This window comes from Trachurus trachurus, assembly GCF_905171665.1.
Source record: "Trachurus trachurus genome assembly, chromosome: 17".
Lineage (NCBI taxonomy): Eukaryota > Metazoa > Chordata > Actinopteri > Carangiformes > Carangidae > Trachurus > Trachurus trachurus.
The window spans coordinates 3,542,338-3,551,986 of record NC_139900.1 but is presented as its reverse complement, the minus strand read 5'-3'; the positions used below and the strand labels follow the sequence as shown (position 1 = coordinate 3,551,986).

The 9,649-nt window shown below is 42.1% G+C and overlaps 1 protein-coding gene across 1 annotated transcript; it reads left to right on the top strand.

Moving 5' to 3' along the window:
* The first annotated feature begins 3,437 nt into the window (after positions 1 to 3,437).
* On the top strand, positions 3,438 to 9,180 carry LOC311000062 (uncharacterized protein). Its single transcript, XM_083990697.1, has 4 exons — positions 3,438 to 3,664; positions 5,462 to 5,590; positions 6,789 to 6,821; positions 8,129 to 9,180. Exons 1-4 carry the CDS (start codon positions 3,493 to 3,495, stop codon positions 8,812 to 8,814), a joined length of 1,020 nt encoding a protein of 339 aa, XP_083846823.1. The 5' UTR covers positions 3,438 to 3,492; the 3' UTR covers positions 8,815 to 9,180.
* The last annotated feature ends 469 nt before the right edge of the window (positions 9,181 to 9,649 follow it).

Below are 9,649 nucleotides of genomic sequence, written 5' to 3'. Positions count from 1 at the left end.
TTGCACATCGCCCAACCCTACCGTCTTTGGACTGTGATGTTACTGGAGCTGCTGTTTGACTGACTTCAGGTGCAGCAGCTTCCTCTGCTGTCCACAGCAGGAAAACATCTGTGGACCTCTGGACAGATGTGACCCAGTCTGTTGAACCTGTATCTGTTACTCTTGATGTGCTTTGTGAAAGCTGTCGTCCTTTTAAATCTTTCCTTTTTGATCTGTGTCGTACAGTAACATAGATTATCCGTCCTGATTGATTGATTTTTACTCTTCTTGTTGGTTTCACTTCGAATTATTACTTTAAAGTTTATATGCTGGTGTTAATTTTTATCTCCTGTCATCAAGTGGAAGAATGAAACTGAACTTGTTTGTTTTTGTATCATGACATCAGGAGCCTCACGGCAAGAGGTCAGCAAAGAGGAGGAAGAGGAGGAGGAGGTCTGCAGCAGTCAGGAGGGAGAGCAGCTGCTACTGAAGCAGGAGACTGACACCTTTATGTTGACTCTTACTTATGAGGGAAATGACCACAGAGAACCTGAACCAACCAGTGACCAGCAGCTCCTCTCTCACAGCTCTGCTGTAGCAGAGACCCAGCATCAGGAAGGTAGTGGACATGTAGACCCAGAATCTAGTCCCTGTGACACTGAGACAGATAAAAAGCCTCTAAAATGTGACACATGTGGAAAACATTTTAAGTATAAGTCTAAATTGGATGTACAGAAAGGCCTTTTCCTTGTACCATATGTGGGAAAACGTTTGGTCACGCTTCATCATTGACAAGACATTTAAGTAGTCATACAGGTAATAAGTCATACTTGCGCTACACCTGCAACACTTGTGGGAAAAAATGTACCTGCAAGTCAGAATTGACTAAGCATACAAGAATTCACACAGGTGGATTTCTTGGGGAAAAATTCAGAACTTCTCCAAAATACAAGAACCATATGAAAATACACACATGGAAGAAGGTGTGCCCCTGTAACACATGTGGGAAACCATTTCCAACCAAATCAGAATTGAAGTGGCATTCAGAGACCCACACAGGTGAGAGGCCGCACAACTGCAACACCTGTGGGGAAAAAATTCGTTTAAAATCTGACTTGAGAAGACATAGAAGAATCCACACAGGTGAGAAGCATTATTCTTGAAAAATATGTGGGGAAAAATTCAGTTATCTTTTCCAATTAGTCAACCATATGAAAACCCACACAATGAGAAGATGTAAACCTCCAACACCTGAAAGGAAACAAAATGTAATGACCAACCAGTCTTGAATAGAATTATTAGAATCCGATTCCACACACAGGTGAGATGCAGGTCTGTCATCAACCACAACCCATATTAAGAAAATATATTTGACAGTTTCAAGTAATAACAAAAGGTTTTTTTTTAAAAGTGACAAGACTGCGAGCATCCTCATGACATTGTCATCATCTTTTTGATCAGAGAGCTCCTGGGTCGTCCACACTTAGTGACAAATCATTTTATGAAATCTTTTAATTTTGCTGGTTAACCATTAAACCACTCATTCTTGAATTTTAATGTTGCCTTTACTCTGTAGTCACTGTTGGAGTTAATAAATCTCTTTAGTCATATTTGGCTGCCCTGTTGTGTTGTTTTGAGGTTAAGATGTGACATTAATGACCTTGATCAACAAAATATCAAACAATGTCCTGTGTGTTAGCAATTAAATGTTATTGAAGTAATTCTAAATATTACAGAATACAAATGGTAGTGAGAGAGCTTTCACACTGGATGGGTTGCCGACCGTTGGGGCTTGTACTGAGGCAGATCTTCTTGGTCTAGTCAGTCTTTAGTAAGATTATTAGAATCCACAGGTGAGAAGCTTTGCTGTCATCAGCTACAAACAAAGAGGTTCATCATCAGCACATACAGAGTAAAGGATCCAAATATGACACTTTCCTGTTATTTTTATGATCACATGTCATTTTATTGTTACTCTCATCTTTATATTTATTAGACTTTGTATTCTTGTTAATAAAGCTCTCATTCTCACTCAGTCGTCCTGTTGTGTTCTTATTAAGAACTATTGAATCCAGAAGGTATGAGACTGATGAAGAAGATAATTTTGTCCTCTTTGAGGACTGGTGAAACCCTGTTAACAAGGAAGTTCTGTTCATAAATTGTGGTGTATATGCAACATGTGGGAACAGAGTTAGTGATGTGCCAGTCAGTGAACAGTAGAACCCACTCAGGTGAGAAGCTGCACCTCTGTCACATCTGTGGAGGAAGCTTCAGTCAGACCACACATGTGGTAAGACAAAATGATCCATACAGATAACAAGTCACAGACTGAATGTTCACATTCAATGGCGAGTTCATAGACGACTTGAAGAGGTTCTGAAAAATCATTGTTTTACTTTGAGTCTAGTTTCTAAGAAAGTAAATAACTGGGCTGTGAAATATTCATGTTAACATTTCTATACTCTACCACAAATATGTGATAATGGATCCAGATGGTCCGGACTGCATAATACACACTGAACTCAATTAATTAAGTAATTTGTGACTCTGCTAAATATAATACTACGCTATGTTTACCATATGTTTTTAATTCACTGTATTAACAGGACTTGGTGGTGTTGAATAAAATCTTACATAAAAAATTAGAATGTAATATCATGAAATGTTATAATTCCACCTTAGTCGTAAAGGCAATTGATAGCTTTTATCTTATAGTACCTTACAATAGGCTACATAGTAATTTTTTTCTGGGTTGCTTTGAGAAGATGTATGTTGTTTGAGACTTAAAGGTGGAAAGAAAATATAATTGACATTCCAAAACTGGGATTGGGGTTTTTGTTGCAGATGAGAAACTTCTATTCAGCATCTGATTATCTGATATGATACGTCTCTTGTGTCTTGATAGGTATTACTCCAACTTATACTATAAGACCAATATAATCACGGACCACTTCTTGCTTCACTAGGCAGATCTTCCTTTTATTTAACTCGATCTCCACTCTGGTACAGGAGTGCCCTCTAGTGACAGTTCTATATGTCATTGCAGATCAACGGTGTCCGTAAGAGGACATTAATCAACCCAATAACAACCATTCTCTGTTGAACTTTTGGCAATTCAAAGGCCTAGGGAATGGATAAAGCATATAGCTAAGCTTCAGAACAAATATGCTCAGATTCTGCTGCTGATTTGGTGGCTCTAGGGCCCGCCCTGGTTTGGTAATGGAGATCCTGTGTTGCCTTCCAAGAGTTGAAAACTCAGGATGTCGTGTGTGTTTTAGATTTGATTTGATTAGTGTCTTGTTATGACCTGAGGAGGGCAGCACTACGCCGGACGGCGTACAGCTAGCGAAGAAGATGAAGAATTGACGTTCCCCACCGGAACCTCACAGTGCGACACCCAGCGGAAGTAAACAACGACAGCGCGCCAACAGCGTTATCTGTGTGTCTGTGTGGAGTCAGCTTGAAGACGGTCGGTGTGGTCGTCTCAGAGAAATATTTCAGGATGAAGCAACGATGTCTTCAGTTGAGTCTCTGAGAGAGTTTGTCACCGAGCGACTAACTGCTGCTGCTGAAGAAATATTCAGAGTCTTTAAACAAACTGTCGTCGAGTACGAGGAGGAGATCGATCGTCAGCGCAGACTGCTGGATATCGTCCTAAAACCAGAGATAAAGCTCCACAGGACAGGTCAGTAAAACCAGGAGCAGAGAGACACTATAGTCTTGTCATGATCGTAGCAGGACCGTTGGAACAACTTCTTTAAAGGGACATTGTGTAACTTCTCGTGTTATCTATTCACGAAAATCGATTATTTCGTTCAAAAGTATGTTTTTCATTAATCAGTAATCACCCCCATCAACAAACTGAAGTGTTCCGGTAAGCTCTGAATTTGCCGTTCATATAATTTATGGAGCGAGCTCGGTGCTGGCTGCCGTGTCGTGTCGCCATGTTTTTATGTTCAGTGGCAGCGTGACGGTAGGAAACCACGAAAACTCAGTGGAGACACCGGAGCTGTCGGCTCAGGTCGAGGTGGCGTCTGTGAAAACGCAGTGAGGAGGAATGGAGCATTACACGGATGCTGCATTCACCTGCAGTCGGGCAGACGGCCGACAAACCAGATGTCACTTTAGTCACAGAAGTCTAGAGAAAGCTGGTAAACAATACGACATCGCCATGACAATTTTGTCACGTGTATTCTTTTGCCTCTTACTGATGGACCACTTGTTTACATAGAGGCTTGTTTATGCCGTTACGTGCAGAGGCTGTCACCTGCCCAATTTCACGTGAATGCAGCATGAAAAATACGATTGAGTTGCTGGCATCCATTATCTATCACTTACCTCGGGTGGGGTCATGGTGGCAGCAGACTTATGGCGCGTTTCCACTAGCACGCAGTACCTGCAACCAGGTACACTTTTGGTATCACCTCAGCCCTGGTTCCAAGCGAGCCGAAGCGTTACTAAAACGTGACGTCAGCCAACTGCCTTCCACTGATTGGCCGATGAGTGTTGTCACTGGAAGCGTCATAACCGCCTGACGACCGACTAGAATGTAAATAAAAACAAGACTCAAGACAAGACACCACTTTTTACTGCTTCAGTTTGTACTGCTGTTTGACTTCGAACACGAGATTGTACAATGTAACGCGGATAATAAAAGCTAGCGTTAGCAACCATTAGCTTACCCTCAAACGTCGTCTTTTTGCAGCTCGTCTTCTCTGATCTTGGGCGTCATACTGCTGTATGGCTTCCCAAACTCGCCGGTACTTTTCAATAGTGTTTTGCCTCGTGGCCCAGAGTCTTCTCTGGCTCTCTTCTCTTGCCTTCTGTGCACAGGGTGAGCAGCAACACGATTGCCTCGATGTCCTCCATGCTGTCCTCCTCTGATGTTGTTGTTGTTGTTGTTCTGGTCTTCCAAATTTGTACGTTGCTCGGCGCCGTGTAAATGACGTCACAGCGGTTTCGCGCATCCGTGTTATGACGACCCCGCCCACGTCGAGGAGGCACCAAGTGATACTCAGTTGTAATGGAAACACAACCGAGCCGAGCCGAGCCGAGCCGTATCGAGCCGAGCCGTGCTAGTGGAAATGCGCCATAAGTAGAAGGTCCTAGACATCGCTCTCCCTGGTAACACTCTCCATCTCCTCCTGGGGGTTCCCTAAGCGTTCTCTTTCCAGATGGGATATAATCCTTACAATGAGTTAAGAGTCTGTCCTGGAGTCTCCTCCCAGTAGGACAGACCTAGAAGATCTCTAAAGGGCGGTGTCCAAAAGTCCAAAAAACGGCTTGTAGCAACAAGCCCAGTACCCCATACAACACATGTAGACTGTTTGGTTAAACTGCCATCCAGTATGTTCTACTTGAGTGTTTTTATAATATGTTCAATTATTTTCCTTTATTGAATGTTTGGACAAGTTTGTTATGAGTAAACACCTAGCTCTGAGTTTCTTCATGTTCTGATTAGTATGTCTCTTTTTCCATCCAGAGCTCCCACAGATTAAAGAGCAGGAGGAGGAGGTCTGCAGCAGTCAGGAGGGAGAGCAGCTGCTACTGAAGCAGACTGACAGACTGCTGTTTATCATTTCGGAACCTGAAACTCTGCTACACAGGACAGGTCTGTAAAACCAGAATAGTCAGTAGCCAGTTCATTCAGATCTGATTTTGTGCCATTACATTATACTGAGATTTAAATGTCTGATTGTGTGCCCTACCTGTCCCTCCATGTCTTCTCTGGACCTCCTGTTTCTTCTGATTATGTTGTAACTCGGTTACTGTCACTTGATCAGACACTTTCTAATCTCTATATTTCTCCTATTTCTCATGTCTCTTTGTTGTTCCAGAGCTCCCACAGCAACATGTCTGTCAGGAGGAGTTTGTTCTCTCTAGTCTGGAGCAGGAGGAGCCAGAGCCTCCACAGATTAAAGAGGAAGAGGAGGAGGTCTGCAGCAGTCAGGAGGGAGAGCAGCTGCTACTGAAGCAGGAGACTGACACCTTTATGTTGACTCCTACTCATGAGGGAAGTGACCACAGAGAACCAGAACCAACCAGTGACCAGCAGCTCCTCTCTCACAGCTCTGCTGTAGCTGAGAGCCAACATCAGGAAGGAAGTGGACATGTAGACCCAGAACCACCTGGAAATGTAGAGACACAACCACAGAAGAGACGTTGCAAAAACACAATTGACAGTGACAATGTACACAACATGTCAGTAGCTCTTTGTAATACTCGGTCAGATGTAAACTCTTTCCAGTGTGTCTTTTGTGGGAAATCTTATAAATGGAAGTCGCGCTTCTTGCACCTAAGGAGCCACACAGGTGAGAAACCATACTCCTGTGAAATATGTGGGAAAGTATTCAGTGGAAAGTCAGAACTGAACGCACACAGGATAGTTCACACAGGTGAGATGCGGTACTCCTGCAATTTGTGTGGGAAAAGATTCCTTCGGACGACACACGTGAAGCAACACATTTTACGCTGTCTTTGGACTGTGATGTTACTGGAGCTGCTGTTTGACTGACCTTAGGTGCAGCAGCTTCCTCTGTGGTGTCCACATCAGGAAAACATCTGTGAACCTCTGAAACAGATGTGATTCAGCCTGTTGAACCTGTATCTGTTACTCTTGTGAAAGCTGTCATCTTTTTAAATCTTTCCTTGTTGATCTGTGTTGTACAGTGACGTAGTTTATCCGTCCTAATTGTTTGGTTTTTACTTTTCTTGTTGGTTTCACTTTGCATTATAGTTCATTTACTGGTGTTACTTATTTGCTGTCATCAAATGGAAAAATTAACTAAACTTGTCTGTTTCTGTATCAGGAGCCTCGCAGCAAGAGGTCAGTAAAGAGGAAGGTGAGGCGGTTGCTAACAAGTTTCTCAAAAGACCCCTTCACAGCTTGTAAACAGTGGGACGTATTTTGGGGAGCGGGGCTAAGTTGGAGGCAAAACATTTCAAACGGCTAGCTTGTAAACGCTGATAAGCATGTAACAGACTGTTTTTGCAAGAATGGACGAGGACAACGCATATTTTAGTGAATGTGCAAGTACACTACCCACCCAAGACCTGAGTGTTATTTTAAAAAGCGGACTGCAGACCATGATATGTACCATATTTTCTCAAATAAAAGCCCAGTCTCAAACAGACGCTGGGTCTATTTCTATTTTCTGCTAGTTCTAATGAATGTATCAAACCTCTCAAAGTCCACAGTCGCCTGTTTCAGCAGTTTCTAAGCTGCTACATTCGTGCTACAGTTCTCAAAGACCCGACCACGTTGAAGCCTGGACACAATGCGGCCGGATTCACAAGCATTAATTCTTGGTCGGACCATGGCAAAAGAAAAAATAAGTCCATGGTCCAACGCGAACTGAGTTATTCAATTTTTTCAACCTCAATCCATTGTGTCGTGTCGTGTATTTCGGCCTGTTGAGAACTCTGACTGACCCAAGGAAAGAGCCTGTTGTTCGTTCACTAACTTTTTTCAATGAAATATTTGGACAAGTTTGTTATGAGTGAGTTGCTTTAGCAAAATAAAGACCAAACCTCGATCACAGTTTTTGCATTATGGTCTAATTCTCATGTCTCCTTGTTATTCCAGAGGTCCCACAGCAACATGTCTATAAGGATGAGGAGGAGGTTCTCTCCAGTCTGGAGCAGGAGGAGCCAGAGCCTCCACAGAGTAAAGAGGAAGAGGAGGAGGTCTGCAGCAGTCAGGAGAGAGAGCAGCAGCTCCTGAAGCAGCAGACTGACACCTTTATGTTGACTCCTACTCATGAGGGAAGTGACCACAGAGAACCAGAACCAATTAGTGACCAGCAGCTCCTCTCTCACAGTTCTGCTGTAGCTGAGAGCCAACATCAGGAAGGAAGTGGACATGTAGACCCAGAACCACCTGGAAATGTGAAGGCACGACCAAAAAGGAGATGTCCCAAAAACACCAGTGACAATGTACACAACTCTCCTACAACAAAGAGTCACTGTAACACTAAGAAAGGTAAAAAGACTCTAAAATGTGACACTTCTGGAAAAAACTTTAAGTGTAAGTCTAAACTGAAAAAACACCAGAGTGGCCGCACAGGGAAAAGGACATTTTGTTGTAGCACCTGTGGGAAAGAATTAAGTGACAGGTCAAATCTGAGAAGACATTCAAGAAGTCACACAGGTGAGAGGCCTTATTTGTGTGTAAAATGTGGGAAAGGTTTTATGCATCGAATAAAGTTAGACGTCCATATGAGAACACACACAGGTGAAAAGCCTTACACCTGCAACTCTTGTGGGAAAAAATTTACCTTGAAGTCACATTTGATTAGGCATACGTACATCCACACAGGTGGGAGGCCTTTTTCTTGTCAAATATGTGACAAAGGTTTTACCCATAAATCAAACTTGGTGAACCATATGAGAACTCACACAGGTGAGAGGCCTTATTCTTGTGAAACATGTGGGAAAAGGTTTGCAACCAGTACAAACCTGATGACTCACAGAAGAACCCACACAGGTGAGAAGCCTTACACCTGCACCTCTTGTGGGAAAAAGTTTACCAACAAGTCAGATTTGACTAAGCATACAAGAATCCACACAGGTGAGAAGCCTTATTTTTGTGAGACATGTGGGAATTTTTTCAAAGACAATCCAAGCCTGACACATCACAGAAGAACTCACACAGGTGAGAGGCCGTACACCTGCAACACCTGTGGGAAAAAGTTTATTACCAACTCAGCCTTCAATAAGCACATAAGAATCCACACAGGTAAGAAGCCTTATCCTTGTGAAATATGTGGGGAAAGATTCAGATATTCTTACCAGTCCTCAGCTCATATGAAAACACACACTGGTGAGAAGTCGTGAACCTGCAACACCTGTAGGGAAAAAATGTAGTGACCAATCAGTTTTGAGCTGGTTTATTAGAATCCCCAGGTGAGAAGCTTTGCTGTCATCAGCCACAAACAAAGAGGTTCATCATCAGCACATACAGAGTTAAGGATCCAAATATGACACTTTCCTGTTCTTCTCATCACATGTCATTTTAACATTACTCTCATCTTTATGTTTATTGGACTTAACTTGCTCTGTATCTGGTATTCTTGTTAAAAAAAGTTCTTAATTCATAGTCAGCCGTTCTGTTCTATTTGTTTGTTTTTTATCAGACCAACCATTGAATGGAGAAGTCACAGTCTTTGATATGAATTTGACAACATTGATGAATAATATATTTCCACCCTCTCCAAGGGAAGTTCTGTGCTTAAATTGTGGTGTATGTGCAACATGTGGAAACAAAGTTAGTGATGTGTCAGTCAGTGAACAGTAGAACCCATTTACTATGCATTTACTATGAAGTTTGTATTGTTGTTAATAAACCTCTTATTCACACTCAGTCGTCCTGTTTGAAAAAAATCATTGTTTTACTTTGAGTCTTTCTAAGAACGAAAATGGTAAATGAGCTGTGAAATATTCATGTTAATATACTCTACCACAGTTAAAAATATGACAATGGCCCAGACTGCATACATTATACACACTGCAAACCATAAGTAGTTTCTGACTCTAGTGCTTAATTTTCTGCTTCTAATGTTTACTAGCCAAATATTATTCTTTTAATTCAAATACCAGGATTTTAATGTGTTGATCACTGTGTTGTCTAAAATTTTACCAAAAAAATCATAGTGAACCGTATGTATCATGA

Excerpts from the sequence above, each read along its gene's own strand:
- LOC311000062 (XM_083990697.1), top strand. The coding sequence starts at position 3,493 with ATGTCTTCAGTTGAGTCTCTGAGAGAGTTTGTCACCGAGCGACTAACT. Across the intron at positions 3,665-5,461 it reads GATAAAGCTCCACAGGACAG|AGCTCCCACAGATTAAAGAG; the intron begins GTCAGTAAAACC and ends TTTTCCATCCAG. Across the intron at positions 5,591-6,788 it reads AACTCTGCTACACAGGACAG|GAGCCTCGCAGCAAGAGGTC; the intron begins GTCTGTAAAACC and ends TTTCTGTATCAG.